Source organism: Diorhabda carinulata, chromosome 9 (assembly GCF_026250575.1).
Source record: "Diorhabda carinulata isolate Delta chromosome 9, icDioCari1.1, whole genome shotgun sequence".
Classification (NCBI taxonomy): domain Eukaryota; kingdom Metazoa; phylum Arthropoda; class Insecta; order Coleoptera; family Chrysomelidae; genus Diorhabda; species Diorhabda carinulata.
In genome coordinates, this window is record NC_079468.1 from 4,548,693 (window position 1) to 4,569,241 (window position 20,549).

At 34.1% G+C, this 20,549-nt stretch overlaps 1 protein-coding gene across 1 annotated transcript in view; it reads right to left on the reverse strand.

Annotated features, from left to right (window-relative positions):
* The window catches only part of LOC130897792 (alpha-L-iduronidase), a 55,788-nt gene that overhangs the window by 23,755 nt on the left and 11,484 nt on the right, over positions 1-20,549 (reverse strand). Inside the window, 2 exon segments of the mRNA XM_057806696.1 lie at positions 8,110-8,313; positions 16,141-16,438. Of these exon segments, the coding sequence (XP_057662679.1) occupies positions 8,110-8,313; positions 16,141-16,438 (502 nt within the window).

Here is a 20,549-nt window from a genome sequence, read left to right on the forward strand (position 1 = left end):
AAATAAAGATCTGAAGAAATCGTTTACAATTTATCACTTTATAAGAATGTGAATAACGAGACAGATTGCGTAAACATAACTCCAAATCGCAAGACGCTGATTATGTGAAATGTGAGAAATCCAACTTTTCCCACCGTCAGTCGCGATATTTAAGTTCACTGCACATCAAAACATTAGTTCTGATTGGTTAATTTGCTGCAACCATTCTTGCTGTAATCCAGAACGCCATTCGAAGTTTCTACTGGTCAGTGTGCACATGAAATCGGTGCACTCGTGGCTCGCAAATATATAATCGGTATCAAAACGCGAATGTTGATAAACTCACTGACAATAGCAAGAAATATTTGAAAAAAATTCATTTTTCTCTCTTAAATTATGTACTGTCATTATATTGATAATTTCGTAGACATAACTCCAAATCACAAAACGAGTATAAACCTCTCTGTTAGCAGCTTAGTTCCAAGTATGAAATCGTTTTTTCACTTTTAAGAATGTGAAGATCTAGACAAATAATTCACGATATCTGTCGATGTTTTGAGAGAGATATTTTGCTGAAAAGAAAGTAGGAGAAGCTTTGATTTGTGAAAATTGGGCAGAAAATTCAAAATCAGTGATTCACATTCTACAGGAATAAAATGTAGTTCAGAAATCAAGCAAATCGACACCCAAAGATTCTGAGGAGCTAAAGGTTGGGAAATCATTATCATCGACGTATCATATTTTAATAACACAACTTATAAGACTTTCCATTGTCAGAAAGGCGAGGAAATGAATTTCAAGAGACAAAAAAAGTTCAACTCGAAAGTGTTGGTATGGTTGATGATAATCTTCACGATACATTTGTCCTTCTGAAAATTCTTAACCGCCAAAATATATGAAAAAGAGTGTTTTAGATCTAGGCCATTTGAATGCAATGCTAGATTACGGTGCCAAATATTGAAAGAAAATTCTCAAATAGTTGTGGTCAATAAACATTATAAATTCGCTTGACGAAACCAAAAGGGTTTTTGGCGTGATCAAACTAACTTCCTTGCAACAGACAGCAGGCTCCGAGTGGATCCCAGAAGCTTTAAAATTTTGTTAAACAAAGAACTTAAATTGATGAAAAAGGTAAACTGAGACGACTCGTAATAAATCTGTGATCCGATGATGCCTAATAAATAAGAACCTCGTGGAATACTGCAACCAATATCAGTGGATTTGTCTGATACATCAAATATGCTGTATCAAGAGATACTCGCAGAAATGCAAAATTATGAGTCAGTTTTATTTAATATAAATGGAGTGATAGCATGACTTTGTGAGGAAACAGATATTTAGCTGAATGTTTATTTGGTGCTGTAAATGATTCACTGGTAAAAAAAATCGTCTGGATATGACAGAATGGGGAGACTTGAGACTAAAACTTAACAAATTGGAACCTAGCATAAAATCTCATTGGAATTATTTCGAATTTGAATGTTAGTTTATCATTATACGTTTTGAAAATTTACTTACTGTGTTTCGTTATCAATTTCTAGTGATTTTTTCATAAAAATTATCATTTAATTTTCCTTATTAAACAATTTAAGAAGTACTTGGGTTTGGGTAGGGCATGGCACAAAAAGGGTTGGGATACACAGATCTAGATTAACGCAATTCATAAGAAAAAAGAATCCCGAATGAAATTTTGTATTTTGGTCAGGCTACCACTCATTATGCAAAGGACGTTGTAGGAGCTTTTGCAAAAATGCATTTATTCATCTCCAATTATTAAAAAAGGCGAAATTTCTTCAAAAGAAGATCAACAATACTAAATAAGTGTAATATATTGGCTAAAAGAAACAATGTACCTTTCAGAAGCGGCCTAGAGGAGTCTCTAACAAAAATTGCAAAACCGCAACGATCAACCGTGCCTCAATATATACATATGTACACGTGTATCCCCAAATTGCCTTTTCAACAAAAATATATTTTGTCATTAACATCACTAAACTATGCCGCTGTAATTCAGAACGACGTCGACGTTCGAAGTTTCTACTGATCCGCGTGCACGAGAAATCAGTGCACGCGTAGCTCTCGAATATATAATCGGTATCGACATGCAAATGTTGATAAACTTACTGAAAATATTGATTAATATTTGAAAAGAATTAATTTTTCTCTCTTAAATTATGTACTGTCATTATATTGATAATTTCGTAGACATAACTCCAAATCGCATTACGAGGATTACGTGTAACGTAAGAAATCCTGCTATTCTCGCCGCCTGTCGTGATATATTCGTGCACTGCACATCAAAACATTAGAACTGATTGGTTAATTTGCTGCACCCTTTGCAGCTGTAATCCAGAACAACGTTCGAAGTTTGTACTAGTCCGTGTGCACATGAAATCAGTGCACTCGTTGATCTCGAATATATAATCGGTATCAAAACGCGAATGTTGTAAAACTCACTGACAATAGCAAGCAATATTTGAAAATAATTAATTATCAAGTACGATTATAGTTGAAAGCGAAAGTTGTTAATATAAACGTACTCTTAATAATACAGACTGGAAACAAACAAAAACTTCTCTTAGAAAAAAATAGGTTAACTGCCCTGGCAATGTTATCTATTGTGCCGTTAAGAATTCACACTTTTTAATAGTACACTCTGTTTATATTTACAATGTGAACAGAAATGCAAAAAGTTCGAAGCAGTTAGAATGCTCGCCAGAACGTTCGATAAAATGGTCCCTAAAATGCTTTTGTTTATTCTTCTGTAATGTCCACAAAAATGCTCATTTTGATGAATGTCCAATTTTACCATCAACTCTAAGTTGTAAAAAGTTTGAATGTGTGGGTGATAAAACATTTCGAAGACAGTTTCTGAATAATAATTCATCCTTGAATACAAATCAATAAAAGTGTCTGGTAGAATTGAGGGCGATAGGAATAAATAAAAATTATTTAACTAATGAGACCATCCGAATACGTTTCTGAATAATTGAGATTCGTTGATACCTACGCTTTTATGACGCACTAAATAATAAGAGCACATCTGCATGCTGTTCTGAAGTTTTAGGGTGATAAAATGCGACGTTATTTTCACTGATTTATACATCTACGGAAACATTCGTGATCTACTATTATTTCTCATAAAGCTGTAACAAAAACTTAAGTGAATAACGTCCCGGTAAAGTTTTTACGCCAGGGACCGACTATCTTCTCAAAGTTTCAAGAAGAATCCAACGAACAGATACCTGAAAAATTATTTCTGGACTTTGGAGTGATTAGATTCTAAAGACGGAGGGAATCCTTTATTGCGTTAGATAGATTCATTTGATTTTGTATTTATTAGGTTCATATTTTTAAAATCAAAAAATGATCGAATGGATATGATGTCTTTATATTAGAAGGGAAAGTTTTTACTTAATATAGCCCCCTTTTAATGTATATACTGCATATTTCTATCATAAGGTAGCTTATCTTGAGTAAAGGAAAGGACAAAAAATCACTAATCACCAACAGTGTGTCCTTTTCTAAGAAAACCGCACATTTAAAAACTAAGAAGATGCCTATATGGTGAGACACCATTCTACTTATAATTTTTTGAATCGGACATGTGGTTTTCCCAAAAATCCAATTTTCATGAATTTTCCCCTCGTCACAATTTTTTTTTCTGAAAACTGACAACTTTTTTGGAATTCCCCATATCATTCAACGCCCATGTGCAAAATTTGGTGAAAATCGGAGACAAAAGTTTTTTTTCATCAAATTCTCTTCCAAAAGCTCAAATTCAAAACTTTATAACTCGCCTTGTATAATCAAAGAAAAGAGGGTATATGTTTTTATGATATTACCCATGTCCTTCTTTCGATTTTTCTATAATACAACGTTTCCCTTTCGAATATGTAGATAATATGAATTTTTATTTGGATTTTTTTGAGAAAAAAATTTGTCTCAACTTTCACCCTGTATAATACGCGTATGTATGGAAATGAAGAAATGCAATGAAACCGTTGAGTAAGTTGGATATTTTTTTAATCGATTGATGCCATAAAGACATCGATATATCTCATAGTATTGGATTTATTCAATTTTATACAAAAATATTTCGAAAATTTTCCGGAATTTCCCAAAATATTTGAAATATGGGTTTTGTATTAAGAGTATGTTGAAAATAATCAGATATCATGTATTCGTCGACGGAGATTCTAAAAAACATGTCAGTTTATGAATCGAACATGTGGTTTTTCTGAAAATCCAATTTTCATGGACTTTCCCGAATTTTCCCTTCTTCAAACACAATTTTTTTTCTGAAAACTGACAACTCTTTAGGAATCCCCTTATCATTTAACGCCCAAGTACAAAATTTGGTGAAAATCGGAGACAAAAGTTTTCTGTCATCAAATTCTCTTCCAAAAGCTCAAATTCAAAGCTTTATAACTCGCCTTGTATAATCAAAGAAAAGAGGGTATATGTTTTTATGATATTACCCATGTCCTTCTTTCGATTTTTCTATAATACAACGTTTCCCTTTCGAATATGTAGATAATATGAATTTTTATTTGGATTTTTTTGAGAAAAAAATTTGTCTCAACTTTCACCCTGTATAATACGCGTATGTATGGAAATGAAGAAATGCAATGAAACCGTTGAGTAAGTGAGATATTTTTTTAATCGATTGATGCCATAAAGACATCGATATATCTCATAGTATTGGATTTATTCAATTTTATACAAAAATATTTCGAAAATTTTCCGGAATTTCCCAAAATATTTGAAATATGGGTTTGTATTAAGAGTATGTTGAAAATAATCAGATATCATGTATTCGTCGACGGAGATTCTAAAAAACATGTCAGTTTATGAATCGGACATGTGGTTTTTCTGAAAATCCAATTTTCATGGACTTTCCCGAATTTTCCCTTCTTCAAACACAATTTTTTTTCTGAAAACTGACAACTTTTTAGGAATCCCCTTATCATTTAACGCCCAAGTACAAAATTTGGTGAAAATCGGAGACAAAAGTTTTCTGTCATCAAATTCTCTTCCAAAAGCTCAAATTCAAAGCTTTATAACTCGCCTTGTATAATCAAAGAAAAGAGGGTATATTGTTTTATGATATTACCTATGTCCTTCTTTCGATTTTTCTATAATACAACGTTTCCCTTTCGAATATGTAGATAATATGAATTTTTATATGGATTTTTTTGAGAAAAAAAATTGTCTCAGCTGTCACCCTGTATAATACGCGTATGTATGGAAATGAAGAAATGCAATGAGACTTATGATTAAATTGGAGTTTTGTCAATCGATAGATGCCATAGTAACATGGATATATCTCATAGTATCGGATTTCTGCAATTTGATACACAGGGACGACAAAATTATTTCGATAATTTTCCGGTTTTGCGCCCAAATTTTGAAAATATGGGTTTGTATTAAGAGTATGTTACAAATAATCTATTCGATTACAAAGATTCTACGAAACATGTCAGTTTTTGAATCGGATAGTCTGAGTTATTTGAATCCGTTTCTAAATAAGGGAAGAGATAGTTTACTAAAATATCAAAATACGAGGTTGGCCCAATAAAGAAAAAAAAAATTTTTAACATAATCTCCTTTTAGCACCATACACTATTTGATGCCATTTTTGCTTGATTTCTTCGCTCAAATGTTGCAATAAATTCGCATAATACTTGCCGTTGATAGTTTTTTCCTTTTTCAAGATATTCAATGAAAATGATTCCAAGCGCATCCCAGAAAACCATGACCGTGCCTGAAGATGGAACGTTCTTCACGTTTTTGGAGCCGGTTCTCCCCTTTCAGTCCATTCTTTTGATCGTTATTTTGTTTCGAGTGTAAAGTTTAATCGATGGTTATGAAACGGCGCAAAAATTTGGCTTTATTTCTATAAAAATTACGATGGAAACATCCTCACAACTCTGTTTTTGTTCAATTGTAAACAAAACTACTAGCTCTCGGACTTTCAGTTGACGATCATCCAGTACCAATTTTTGAATTTTCTTCAGCATTTCTGGGGTCGTCACCTCATTTAGTCGAGCACTGAAAAGCTGGTGAGAGAGAAAACTCATCCAGTGTAGAATCTGGTTCAGCTTTTATATTGATTGGGCTAACGCCTTTCAAATAAAATGATTGTATCACAAAACGATGACAAATTTTTTCCACGTTCACCAATTCACTGAAAACGTTCACTATTGATGGCTGCCAAGCAAATACTAAACAACGAGGCATCTTCAAACTTGAAGCTGTAGAGATTAAATACTTTCTAATTCAGCGGTATTCTTCAAGCAACTACAGCCATCTTTAGATCAGTTCAGGTACTTTCTCACTCAACTGGAATGTTGCCTCATCACCAAACGCTTTTCGTTATCATTTTCCACAATTACGTCTACCATTTAGCTTTGGATAAATTCACAACACTCAAAACGTTCTTCTTTGTAACCTTCATGCAAAGCTTATAGTAATTAAAATCTGTACAAACTCATACGCAAAACACTCCAAACTGATATCGAAGGAATGTTTAGTTCCCTACTATCACATCGAGTGGATTTTTCTGAGCTAGAGGCGAATCTATGACGGATGTGCTTCATGCCTTCATTGGATACTCGAGAACGAGGTGATGATTTGCCTTTATAGACATAGTATGTATCAGTAAAACGCTTTCTGTTTTCTAAGCGCGATATTGACAATTGCTGGTTCTCTAGCGAAAACTACTTAAAATTCCAGAGCTTTCTGTTTCTATTGTTCGAATTATTATATGAATCGCAACGATTTCTCTAAATCAGATGATACTTTGTGAAACATACTGTGTCTACAGAATTAAATCAAATATGAGGGCTATTCAGAAGGTTTTCAGCCACTCCGCACCTAAACCTAGAAGATAATTTCAACAAGACTCTGCAACTTATTGTTCTGCTCCGAATATACGGAAACTCCTCCTAAAGGAGGCTACTATTCTGGGGTCGTTGTGTCTCACTTCCCAAGGTTTTATTTCTTTTTCCTCGAGGTACCCAACCCTATTGATGGAATGAGTAGATGCTCTGCTACTTCCAAAGCTTGCTAGCAGAATCTGTAGTGGTTGTGCCATGCCTATCGTCTTTGATATGGTATTTGATGGAGTAGTGTCCTGTCAGAAGATTGACCACCAGCATAATGTCACTTAATAGCCTTTAAACGTAAAAGTGTTTTCTAAAGAGGTTTCTATACAAACCTTTCTGAGCGCATAGGTTCATTGCTAGTAACTCTACGTGAAAAATAGGGAGGGGTTTTCCTAATGGTATGGTATTTTGGTCCCAAAACGTCCAATTCCGAAGGTAGGGATTACTATGGAGGAAAATTTCGAAGCTTGTCCACCGTTATAAAAAATGCCTCAATTTCTTTGGAGATTATATAGAAAAGTAGAATTTTAATTGCTTTTTCACATATTATTAATAATTATCGTCAATGCTTATAAGCGTTCATGATGTATAAAATTGAAATATTCGAATTTTCCCACTTTCTTTATCATAAGTCGCCAAAAGATGAGGTTTAGAACTTGTAGTAAGATTTAGAACGGAAATTTTGGGTCTCTTCATCACGGAAGTATAAAAAGAAATGTAAAAAAGTGTCTTAAAAATATGGTTAGAGGAAATTAAGTAAAAGGTTTTCATAAATCATCTTCATACAGGTGTAGTGCAATATTTATAACATTTTTTAACTATTACATTTTTCTATCATACTTATATATTTCATTAAATTAATTATTGACCCAGTTATCAAATTGGTTAGATAGTAGTTATTATGTATGACAAATCTATTTTCGTTATATAATAACATCGGTCAGCTTTCTTTTGTTTTAATAATAACATTTGTTATCATTACCAAATAAGTACAAAGACGAATACACAGCGAGATATATCAAGTTTTGACACAAAGCAACGCAGTTTTTAACTGAAGGATTCAATAACTCAAACTAACATATTGTAGTCCACTCTTAATATTTGCCCAAAAACGATTATTATTTTTTGATACTTTTTTAATTATTTCAGAATTTAAAAATATTTTCAACTATACGAAACGTTAAAGAATTTTTATGGTACAATTAATCCATAGTTCGGTCCTGTTTAAAACTATGCATACCTTGCAAACAACGTTCTTTGTGTAAAATAAAACGGGTGATAATTTAGAAAGCCATTATCATTGCCCAGAAGCTCGATCTTCAATTTTCTCTCTCTTTTTACTGATTTATAGTAATCCGCTATTACCTTGGCCACCATTTACGCGTACCTGACGTCTCCTCTCCATTCCAAAGATTTCGACCAATTTGTCTCGATGTCTGCTTCGCTAAATGAAAAAATGAAACATCAGATCAAAATAGAAGAGAATCAATAATTAATAAATTGAAGGAGAATAATATAACGAGTAAATAAATAAAATAGAATATCTGACGGGCAAGACAAGCCAAGCGATAGGCTTTGTTGTTTTTTTTTTAACCGAAAAAGGTCATAACTTTGGTTTGGTTCATACTAGAAAACATATAAAGTCTCAATTGCATTGCTCTGACACTTTTATCGGTATAGAAAAAACCCTAAATAATAAAAAATGCTTCAATCTTTCATTGCGATTAGCTGTACATAACCAATTTATATTTTGAAAGAACTGTTCACTAAAATCATTCACTATCCGCGATTTGAGTTTTAACGCGAACTGAAATACTATTACTGATCCGACTCTCCAGTCGGTTGTATTTATATGATGAGGTTTTATCTCGAACATTTCACCATGTTCTAGTAGCTAGCGCAAGGAGCTGCACTGGAAATTTCTGGACCAAAATGCAATCTCTTATAGGAAAATCACTCACCATTTTTCAGGTAGAGTTGCTAGCAATAAAAAAATGTGCTCGGGAGTGTTTGGATGGAAACCTCCCTAAAAAGCTCATCTACATTCTCTCAGATATCCAAGCCGCCTTGAAGAGCCTGAAAGCTATTGAGTACACATCCAAATTAGCTCAAAAAGCACTAGCTAACAAAAACAAAGTAACCCTAATGTGGCTTACTGGTATACCAGGAAATGGGGAAGCAGGCAAACTTACCAAAAAGGGGCAACGATTCCATATCTTGGACCAGAACCCTAAGGGGATCTCACGAGATGTCATATTAATAACGAACAGAACGAATGGCTAAATAATCAGATGGAGTCTTACTGGAGAAACACTGAATCAATCCAAAATATTAATAACCATATCAACCAAGGAGTCTTAATAACTTCTCGTGATGACCACAAACGACATGAAAATGGTGATCGGTCTTCTAACAGGTCACTGCTCTGACCTCAAGACGATTGGCAGGGCAGAGAACAAAAACTGCAGATCCTGCGAACATCTGCCTATATCTCTAGAAAGCTTAAGTACCTTGAAGGAGAGGTACTAACACCTAGGGATGTGGAACACAAGAACCCAAAATAAATAGCCTCCATTGAGAAGTGTCTATGTATTTTGGAAGCAGAGCAATGAGTTGTAGAGTTTTGTACAAAATATCTTCCAGGTATAGCTGCAGAGTGGATGTAAAACCAAAACGACTCCCCAAAACAATCTACAATGTTCTATTAGAAACTAGAGGCTTCTGTGATTTAGTAACAATATATTCATAGTTAGATTTCTTAACGATCAAAAACCGTAGAGGGATCGACGTTTTACAGGGCTTCAAATTTTGGAAGAGCTTGGAGTCAGCTATGTCCAAAATATAATCGGAACGGAGCTGGGCTCAAACAACTTAGTAAATTGGGCTCCAAGGTTGCTGGCTTAATAGACATGGGTCTATCCTTATACTCCTGAATAAAAGTATAAAGTAAAGAAAGAAATTTGTTACACGAAAATTAGGCAACGCAACCTTCATCTGCGGTCTTTTGGAGCAAGTTAAGCTTCAAAATCGACGCAAAAGACGAGATTGTCGCTTCCACGAGGTGTTACTCTTCCACGTTAACACCAGACCAAACATAGCTGCTGCAAAGTAGCAGATACTAGTGAAAATTCAGCAGTCCAGACTTGTCACGTCCAACTTTATTCAATCAATGAGTAAATTACTACAACGTACGTTAAGAAAATGTGTAATAAAAGAAAGGAATTAGACAAAAAATAATTTGTAACGGTTTTGTTTCTACAAAAGCTCATTTGTATTCGATTGACCGTATAACATTAATCACATTCTTTTTCAAAAGATTCGTTTTGACTTCTGTCAGCTGTCAGTTTTTTCAGCCATCTTTGTATAGATTTATTATGTTCACGGATTTATTAATATGAATATTATACAGATATGAAACTATATTTTCACTTTTTTGGTAAATATTAACGAAGGAAGATGTTTTTTTTTTAATTAGCAGCAGTATGTATGTGTACTATTGAATTCTGGTCAAAAAGCTATTTTGTGGAGATACATATTTGAATAATTAAACTCACGGCCATGTAACAGTAGCGATTTTTTTTATATACATTTCGTTAGTTTGTTGCATAGAGATTAATACGATTAAATGCAGATAGTCGTAATCTCAACGTCACTAAGTTGCTCCTGAAATAAGAGTTTCGTAACGAAATTCCAATTCTTGATTAATTTCAACACTTTGCTGAAGTTATTTCTCAAGTTGTCACTAACATGCTCAAATTGGCGAAGATAAACCGAATTTTCTACGTAATTCCAGTCGCGCATAACGGCGAAATTCAAGACTTGAGTGCAATATGTCATACCGATTTGGCCTTATTCCAGAAACCAGAAAACATGAAACTGTCGAAAGCAATTACAGATGTCGCTGTTTCTACAAATGATCCTATTTGTATTCCTATAGCGGATATAATTGGGACGATATCCAAGAATAGTGATTAGCGATACGACACCTACAGTTATATGTGTAACGATCAGAAATTTGCATATTGTGGTTATTATACATTGACGCGTGAATTCATTACTAGCCAAAACAAAAAAATATCTAAGCAGGTGGATTTTCAATTTTATTATTTATAAGTATTATTTGTTTGAAAAGTTGATAATATTGTTATAACATCGGTACAGTTTTTAGTCAATTTATGAATCTTCCTTTCTGATTGTATCATAAATTCAAATTCTTAAAGGGCGGTAAAAAATGAAACTCGTGAAAAAGTATAGAGTAATTTCAGGTGATTTAAAGTATCATTCTACTATTTCCCTCCCACTTTCTATCTTTTTATGACTGTTCTGTCTAAAAAATGATGAATGGTCATAGTCGGTAAGAAATCAGAAAAAAGAATCACGCGCCAACAAGGTGTCCATAGAAATATTATTAAAGATAGAATAGGAATGTTTATAGGTGGAGGTCGGTTGCGAGTAAAAAGAGAATCATATTTTTATCTCTCTTTGGTTGCGTACTAAACATGCGTGACTCCGATTCAACGGACAACGGTAAAAGTGGGACCAAACCTGTACGTATGTAAGTAATCATGTATGTAAATAATACGATGTTTTGAATATTATTAAATATTCCTACACTCTTTATTTTCGCTAAACTAAGGCAGCAATACATTAATCATCCTTTCTCTTTCTGAATGTCTTCCCTATCTGTAATATATTCATTCATCGCCTTTTTTTTACGAATTAAATATCTACCATAGCGATGGGCCTCTACTTTTTTCCCTGTACATCACCAACACTATAAGTTTGCATCATGTACAATTGTTTGCTGAGAAAGTGTTGACCACGATTTTTTGTGATTGTAGAGGTAATTTCTTAAACGAATATAAGGCAATCAACGCAACCTTTTACTATGGTGACTTGCAGCAAATTAAAATTCAAAATCGACGCAAAAGACAAGATTGTCACCTCCAAGAGGTGTTACTCTTCCACGTTAACACCAGACCAAACATAGCTGCTGCAAAGTAGCAGATACTAGTGAAAATTAACTGGCAAACACTTGATCGTCCACCTTGCAGATTTCAATAATATTTCTGATATTGAACGACAAATATCTCTCTCACTCGGGGCGTTTTCTCAGTCATGAGGATCGTGATCTCTTTGGAATGTCGCTATTCCCTTTTTTTGTCTCCTTCCATATTTCTTGATGATCAGCCTAGTATAACAATACGTAGTGTGTGACTTGTTTGCTTTGATCAGACCATATCAAAGGCGATCGGCCTCTACTTTTATTCCCTGTACATTTCTCATCACTAGAGACAGTGTTGACCACGGTTTTTTGGGATTGTAGAGGTAATTTCTTAAACGAATATTAGGCAATCAACGCAACCTTCTACTGCGGTCTCGTGGAGCAAGTTGAGATGAAGGTTATGATCTTTTTGGAATGTCTCTATTCCCTTTTCTTTATTTCTCGATTTTCAGCCTGGTGTAACGATACGTGGTCTGTGACTTGTTTGCTTTGATCAGACCATATCAAAGGCGATCGGCCTCTACTTTTATTCCCTGTACATTTCTCATCACTAGAGACAGTGTTGACCACGGTTTTTTGGGATTGTAGAGGTAATTTCTTAAACGAATATTAGGCAATCAACGCAACCTTCTACTGCGGTCTCGTGGAGCAAGTTGAGATGAAGGTTATGATCTTTTTGGAATGTCTCTATTCCCTTTTCTTTATTTCTCGATTTTCAGCCTGGTGTAACGATACGTGGTCTGTGACTTGTTTGCTTTGATCAGACCATATCAAAGGCGATCGGCCTCTACTTTTATTCCCTGTACATTTCTCATCACTAGAGACAGTGTTGACCACGGTTTTTTGGGATTGTAGAGGTAATTTCTTAAACGAATATTAGGCAATCAACGCAACCTTCTACTGCGGTCTCGTGGAGCAAGTTGAGATGAAGGTTATGATCTTTTTGGAATGTCTCTATTCCCTTTTCTTTATTTCTCGATTTTCAGCCTGGTGTAACGATACGTGGTCTGTGACTTGTTTGCTTTGATCAGACCATATCAAAGGCGATCGGCCTCTACTTTTATTCCCTGTACATTTCTCATCACTAGAGACAGTGTTGACCACGGTTTTTTGGGATTGTAGAGGTAATTTCTTAAACGAATATTAGGCAATCAACGCAACCTTCTACTGCCGTCTCGTGGAGCAAGTTGAGATGAAGGTTATGATCTTTTTGGAATGTCTCTATTCCCTTTTCTTTATTTCTCGATTTTCAGCCTGGTGTAACGATACGTGGTCTGTGACTTGTTTGCTTTGATCAGACCATATCAAAGGCGATCGGCCTCTACTTTTATTCCCTGTACATTTCTCATCACTAGAGACAGTGTTGACCACGGTTTTTTGGGATTGTAGAGGTAATTTCTTAAACGAATATTAGGCAATCAACGCAACCTTCTACTGCGGTCTCGTGGAGCAAGTTGAGATGAAGGTTATGATCTTTTTGGAATGTCTCTATTCCCTTTTCTTTATTTCTCGATTTTCAGCCTGGTGTAACGATACGTGGTCTGTGACTTGTTTGCTTTGATCAGACCATATCAAAGGCGATCGGCCTCTACTTTTATTCCCTGTACATTTCTCATCACTAGAGACAGTGTTGACCACGGTTTTTTGGGATTGTAGAGGTAATTTCTTAAACGAATATTAGGCAATCAACGCAACCTTCTACTGCGGTCTCGTGGAGCAAGTTGAGATGAAGGTTATGATCTTTTTGGAATGTCTCTATTCCCTTTTCTATATTTCTCGATTTTCAGCCTGGTGTAACGATACGTGGTTTGAGACTTGTTTGCTTTGATCAGACCGTCTCAAAGGCGATCGGCCTCTACTTTTATTCCCTGTACATTTCTCATCACTAGAGACAGTGTTGACCACGGTTTTTTTGGGATTGTAGAGGTAATTTCTTAAACGAATATTAAGCAATCAACGCAACCTTTTACTATGGTGACTTGCAGCAAATTAAAATTCAAAATCGACGCAAAAGACAAGATTGTCACTTCCAAGAGGTGTTACTCTTCCACGTTAACACCAGACCAAATATAGCTGCTGCAAAGTAGCAGATACTAGTGAAAATTAACTGGTAAACACTTGATCGTCCACCTTGCAGATTTCAAGAATATTTCTGTTATTGAACGATAAGTATCTCAGACTTCTTTGCTTTGATCAAACCATCTCAAAGGCGATTGGCCTCTACTTTTTTCCTTGTACATCTCCTATCACTATAATCTTGCATCATGCATAATGATGATAGTATGATGGTTAGACTTAACTCTTCCAGTCCAGGAAATTTTAAACAATCCACTGAAACGACGAGTACATTAAATTCCATATTAAGAAGAGTATTTCTTGAAATATTACCTGGACAAATACAGCAGATCTTAGTAATGCAAACTAATAAAAAATTACTTTTTCAAAGGATGTTATCGTTGAAATTCCATTTTTTGTTAAGTTTTTGTTAGAATTTGAGTTTGAATCCCTAACGTGTCCTTTATTCACTTTATTTCCTTTCAGCTTTGTTGCCAAATCTGGGTGCATATACCCAGATATCCGCATAACATTGGTCAACAAAATTCAAGCTTTTTTTGTCCCACGAAAACTTATAATATATCAAAGAAAAATTGATACATCAGGTTTCTTTGTGACAGCAAGATATATATTTTTATAAAAACTACAAAAATCACTTGAAAAAATATTCCTTAGTGTAGAATAAATGGCTATGATTTTCTTGAATGTTTGGCTTCTAGTAGGTCCCTTTTAAGTATGCTAGCATTCCTGGCCTTTTTTCCTTGGTAGCGCTTTTCTATTAAGAAAAGTTTCCTTTAAAGTTTCTTTCCTTCATAAATTCTTGTATTTGTGGAGTAATAAATATTCCCTCTATAATTTTTACCTCGCTGAGTTTGGGAAAGTTCTCTTTCAGATATAATAATCCACTGCCATCTTTGGGAATAGCTTTTAAAAATTTTTTCACCAGGCCGAGCTTAATATGCAGCGATGGTAACAGTATGTCGACAGGGTTCACTAAAGGATCATTTTTAACATTCTTCTGCCCTGGAGTGAGTGATCCACGCTTGGTGCATACTTTCTTTGGGTAGTGACTTTTTCTGTCACTGATGTCCCATTCGCAAATATTTTTTGTAACCAAGCTGTAGCCCAAACAAAAGACTTTACAATCTACCTAAATGTTTCAAACATGTTTTATTGTACTGTATTTAACAAGTAACTTCATGTTCCCGAAGGTCTCTTTCATATCAGAACCATGGGCAATCGGACACTGCTTTCAAGCTAGTTTTTGATGAGTCAATGAGCAATCGTCAGTGACTTGGATCATATTCAAAATTCATCACTACAGGAATGTTATTACAATAAACTAAATCATCTGCTTTGGAAAAATAAGGTTTCACTCCATCGTCACGATGTCGACAGTAAGAAATCTTCGTACCAGGAGAAAGTAAATTCCAGTCGTTTATGCCAGATCCCAAAAGCTCAGCTTCGTTTTTAGACAAATTCAAATCACTTCGTATCAATAAATGCGGTTCCTTTGAAGTTTACGATTCATAGCTTGGGTCACTTTCTTGAGATACCTTATCGGGTTGACTAAGAAGAAATTCCGGACTAGAAATAGAATCCTGACTTTTGGTTTATTAGAGGCTTTGGCACAGGCAGTTCGGAACTATGTAGGAATGGTCTGTTGGGCGGTGATAAGTTTGGATAGTGTATTTGAATTTAGTGGGGATGAATCAAACAAAATTAATAATCACTTACATGCTCTAGAACAACCTAATAGGACACGTTACACAACATATATAGGGTGTCCAGGATAGATAGGAAACGGCAAAATATTTGGGGTTTGCAAACAATACACATTTCTTAAGATTTTGAGGCAACTACGGGCAACATTGTAATAAAATTTTATATGAATAAGTTTTGGAAACTGATACATCCAATGAATTAGTTTTTATGTCTGACTCTCGTAGAGGGCGCTAGTTACACGGTTCGTACCAAGTTGTATTGAACATATCTTTTTCAATATTAGATTTATTAAGGAAAATTTCAAGCGAACTGAAATTAAACTTGATTGATAAAGTTATTGATTATTATTATTATTAATTAGTTATTAATCATCACAAAGTTCGTGTGAGGAAAACAAATTGCCAGTGTAATCATTAAATATTCAAATTTTTCACGTGTTTGTTAAAAGCGGATATTTTGAAAAAAATATATATGAATTTTACTTACTCATTGGACACCGGAAAGGTCTTCAACTTTGGAAACTCGTCAAAAATGCGGTCCATCGCCTCTAAACTTCCGTTTAAAACCCCGCTAGCCCTTCCCCCGCCTTTTCTATGAAAAGAAATATATTTGAAAGGGCACAAATCAACCGAAGCAGAAGAGCAAAATTCCAAAATGCCCCAACAGAGAGGATGGTTTTTATCTCTAAATAGACCCGCCGGTCCACCAAAATTATAAGACAAATTCAAAGCAGAAAAAGCGGATTTTAACCCTTCGTTGCATCCTACGACGTAGTCGAAGTATTCTGAAACGTTGAGACAATGTGATTAAAATAAGTGGAACGAATTCCGGAAAATAAATATGAAAGCGAAAAAATTTCAAAGGAAAATAGAATTTAAATACTGACTGGATTAACAAGAGTTTTTGTACGAGATACACCAAACATTGAAATGAAAAATAAAACACATACATACAAAAATTTTTAAAAATTACAGGGTTGGTTATATTGACACTAGCATCCAAACTATTTCACTCAAGGTAATTGACAGAAGAATATTTTGTATATAAGCTAAATAATGCGACACCATGAAATGCATGGTGGGATATCGGTGAATATGTAGTTGGACTTTATTTTTCTGAGTAGTTTTTGCATGATGGTGCGCCTGCTCACGCTAATCAATTAATTAAAGGTGAACTGAATGATGATAGATGGAGCGGTAAAAATTATCCAGTATAGTGGGCACCAAAGTCACCAGATTTTAATAAAATGAACTCATTTTTCTGAGGTTACATTAAGAATAAATTACAAATTGTAACATACTCTTCTGCAGTACCAAACAACAAAGATAAAATGTTAAATAAATCGCAGCCAAATCGCACAGAAAAGTCAAACTGTCTCAAAAACTAATAACTTTAGGTGAAGGTACTACTTGATAAAAAAGAAGATGTTGGTAGTACTTTTCGATACTCACATAAAATACATTTGTAAAAACCGAGAAAAAAATCTATTAGTATTTTGATTCACCCTGTATCAGATTCAATTAATATTAACGAAATAGATAATTTTCCATAGTTTTTACTACTATTAGAATCCTTTGACCGCAACAGATCTTCATTCATCAGATCTTTCCCATACATTGTACAGGGTATTAAACTTGTTACGATTTTTATAGAAAATTGGTTATAACTTTTTGAATACCCTATAGATCACATCGTTACACTATATTTTTGTAATTTCAAAGTCAAACTGATACCAAATAAGTAATAATATATAGAGTGCTTCGTTTAAAAAAATGTAACTTTGATATGACTCACTATTCGGTGATTATAAATAATTTCAAAATGTGGATTCTAATGATGAATATAATCCCTCAAATTTTCGAAATTCATATCTGAAAGGACAAAGAAGGCACTGAATTCCATCACACTAATCAATCACCTGTTATACATTAGTTGAGCAAAGTAGAAAAACCCAATTTGTAACAAAAAAACCTGCTACTCAACAAACTCTGTACACTTGAAAGAAATGTAGTTGAAATTTTGAAAACAGCCCTGGATGGGGATCATTTAAATTATATGGGAACTTATAGAAAACCAGATACCATAACCAAAAAAGCCTTTACAGACGAATTGCATACAATATTTTTTCTACTAGCGAAAATTTTATCAAAATACAGAAGTTTGATGGTAATTTTCCTTATAAAATGTATATCTATTAATATTTTGAACTTTTTAATCGGGATTAGAACAAATTAACAAAACAACAGATTTTGTGCAGTAATTGAATTTATCAATTCTTCTCTTCGGTATGTATAAATCCCAGCTTAAAATAACAATTATTACCAAATAAGTAGAAAAGTAAAAAAATAACATCAGCGCGACTGAACCAGGGACCTCCTAGCCTAGCCACGACACTACGGAGACCTTAATACGGTTTTTAACGCACTAGGGGTCATCCATAAATTACATTAGAAGTTAAGGGGAGCGGCGAGGACTTCGCGCTGTGCAAGGACTACCAAACGACTTCTACTTCATAACTGATCCAATTGTGCGTAAAGAGGCAACCCAACGAAGTATTGTGTTGCGATCAGGTATCGAACCATTTCGTGGAAATCCGTTCAACAGTATAACAGATTCATTACTTTTGAGGAAATGATCAACAGCGAAAACGCGATGCGCCACGGTCCACTGCGCCATTGCTACTAAAACTGGACGCCCTAACCTACAAAATAACTCAAATACATACGTTCTTTTTGCGCCACCCGTTAGATAATATAGAGGAGCACATTAGAGTAGTCCATGGACTCGAGATTATTGAATTTCTATAATTCGATTAATATAATTAATTATTTTTGTTGTTAATTCTTTGATTTGATGTTAATTTTATCAAAAAATAATTTGAATAGAAATAAAACTGATTTCGTTTTCATACAATAATTTCTAAATGTAATTTGCAACGTGTGACCAGTTGTGACAAGAACGGAGAGAGGGGCGAAAAATTATGAAATTTTTTTCTACATTCATGCAATAAGTACAATTTCACTGAACTATAATTACTGGAAAAAGTGGATATTTATTGCACACATCATCTATTTTATCATCAATCATATTTATTATCTACTGAATAACGGAATTACTAGAAAATACATTTTTTTTCTAAAATTTACAAACCTAAACGCCTCAAACATTCGCGATCTCGACTACTATGATTTGGATAGAAATTTCGGTCAAAAATTGTTTTGTGACAATTAAACAAAGTTTAAAAATGAGTAATATCATTGGAAAAATAGATGATAGTGATGAAGACGAATTTGTCGGGACTCCGCCAGAAGTTAATGAAATAGCAAATACAGCGTCATTAAATTTATAACCTAGTGAATAAAAAAAACCGCATGAAATTCGTTATAATCGGTTTAGAGAGTGGTGCTTAGATAAAAAAGTTGTAAATCTTATGGAAAATGTGCTTTATAGATATTTTTCAAAAGGATCGAAAGATATTCAACCCTCATTATTATTAAAAAATTACAAAAAACTAATGGCATTTATGAAACAGAATTCTGCAGGATTTGATAAAAAAAAGTAAGTCAGTAATTATTCTTTAGCTTTTGTAAGACATGTTAAAATTATTTGTTGTTGGTCGCTGCAATATTTGGCATCGCAAGGGCATGTCGTAGATATGAGATCCAAAAATTGAGTATTGAAGACTTAGAAGGAGGTTCAATATTAATTATTAAAGTGCCACGTTCAAAAAATAAAAAAAGCCGTGAGCAGCAGAACTCCATCACGAAAGTCGAATTTTTCGTCGAATGAAGAATTTAACTAATACACAAACAAATCTTTCGATAAAATGAATTTCTTGGAAATGATATCAATTCTCAATCTTATTTATTTATATGGAAAATTTGCTATTCCTCAATAACTTTTCATTTCACAAGTTAACTCTCTCTCTCGAATGAAAATTCATAATTTCAATAAACCCGGTGGTCTCGAACCTTCTTGTTCAATTCCAATTGACAACAAAGAAAAAATTGTCATAATGACAAGAAATTTCGAAAATGGGAAGTAAAAAAAATCACCCTAGCAACGATCATACTCGTATTATTCATTAAATAGGAGGCGGTCCAGTTCAACAATTACAACGATCAAAATGATTTCGGGCGTTTTGTGCTAGAAGAACTGAAGAAGAAAACTTTGAACTTGAGAAAGACAATTCTACAACATCACCCCTACTTGCATGCGAAATTCGAACCCTCTAGTTAAACTTTTTTTGGCCAAAAAATGAGAAAATATAACAAAAATGACCATAAGATGGAGAGGGGTGGAGATGGAAAGTTTCGACCTTAGACAGGAAATCATCTCGCAACTAATTGAACCTACATGTGAAATTTCATTTTTCAGTCGCTTTTCGTTTGACCTGCAGAGGTGAGCAAAGGTCAAAAACCATTTTTTTGCACTGCGACCCCTCGAAATATTTATTTGTTTTCAACCAAACTCTAATAACATCAATCCGCCGCCAAAAAAGCCATGTATGCTAATTTTGAACCAAATCGGACCCATAGCAATTGCTCGAGAGACGAAAATAAGAGCTTAAACAGATGTATATATATATATATATAAACTATAGACTTTCGAAAAACCATCATAATCGTGTTCAAGAGTTCTCAATGTGCCCCCCATTTTTCTCTTCTAGTCATGCCTACTGTAATAGTCTAATTTTTCCGTTTTGTTATTAGAAGTGAAGTTGAAGAAGGATTAAATTTGATCGATATATACCGAAAATACCCGAAATTACGTCCTAATAATTCACTGAGAAATATTAATATTGAAAATTGCAAAAATTGTGAATTTACTTTTAATAATAATGGTACAAATAAGGTTTATATTAAATCATTCCTAATCACTGGCTCCTAACTTTC